This window comes from Chlorella variabilis, assembly GCF_000147415.1.
Source record: "Chlorella variabilis unplaced genomic scaffold CHLNCscaffold_34, whole genome shotgun sequence".
Taxonomy (NCBI): Eukaryota; Viridiplantae; Chlorophyta; class Trebouxiophyceae; order Chlorellales; family Chlorellaceae; genus Chlorella; species Chlorella variabilis.
In genome coordinates this window covers 181,600-182,165 of record NW_005435054.1, presented here as the reverse complement: position 1 = coordinate 182,165, position 566 = coordinate 181,600, and the positions used below count along the sequence as shown (strand labels likewise).

General features: G+C 69.8%; 1 protein-coding gene across 1 annotated transcript in view; it reads left to right on the top strand.

The window, feature by feature from the left end:
* The window catches only part of CHLNCDRAFT_55365 (hypothetical protein), a gene marked incomplete at both ends in the record, with an annotated part of 5,157 nt that overhangs the window by 2,736 nt on the left and 1,855 nt on the right, over positions 1–566 (top strand). Inside the window, 2 exons of the mRNA XM_005843144.1 lie at positions 52–109; positions 343–377. Coding sequence (XP_005843206.1) covers positions 52–109; positions 343–377 — 93 coding nt within the window. The remainder of the gene's footprint in view (positions 1–51; positions 110–342; positions 378–566) is intronic.

Here is a 566-nt window from a genome sequence, read left to right as displayed (position 1 = left end):
GCACACCCCACACACCCCACCCCACACCCCGCCACACACACACGTCTGCAGATCCAGTCTGGCTGGATGGATGGCGATTACGAGATAGTGTGTGCCACCATCGCCTTTGGTGCGCTGGCCTTGCCGCGCCGCCGCCGCTCCTGGCCGCGCTTGTAGCGCCGCTGCTGGGAGCGGCTTGCCATCGCCGCCGCTCCTGGCTTGCGGCTGCGGGCTGCTGGCTGTAGCTGGGCGGCGCCGATGGCAGCACGCTTGGCTGGTGGGCGGCAGGTGGGGCACTGGCTGCCGCACGCGCTTCGCCGCTCCCTGCTATGCCCCACCGCCGCCTCTGGTGCCTGCCCGCAGGCATGGGGATAGATAAGGGCGACGTGCGCTTCGTGGTACGGCGTTGCTGCCGCCGCTGCTGCCGCCGCCGCTGCTGTTGCTGCTGTGGGGTGGCGTGCAGAGCAGGCTGCTTCGCGCTGTGGCATGGAGGGCTGCACGCAGCAGCCCTTTCGCATCGCTCCCTGCCGGGGTTGCATGCTTGAGCCTGCTGAGCATGCTTGTTGCCAGGCTGCCTGCTGAGCGCC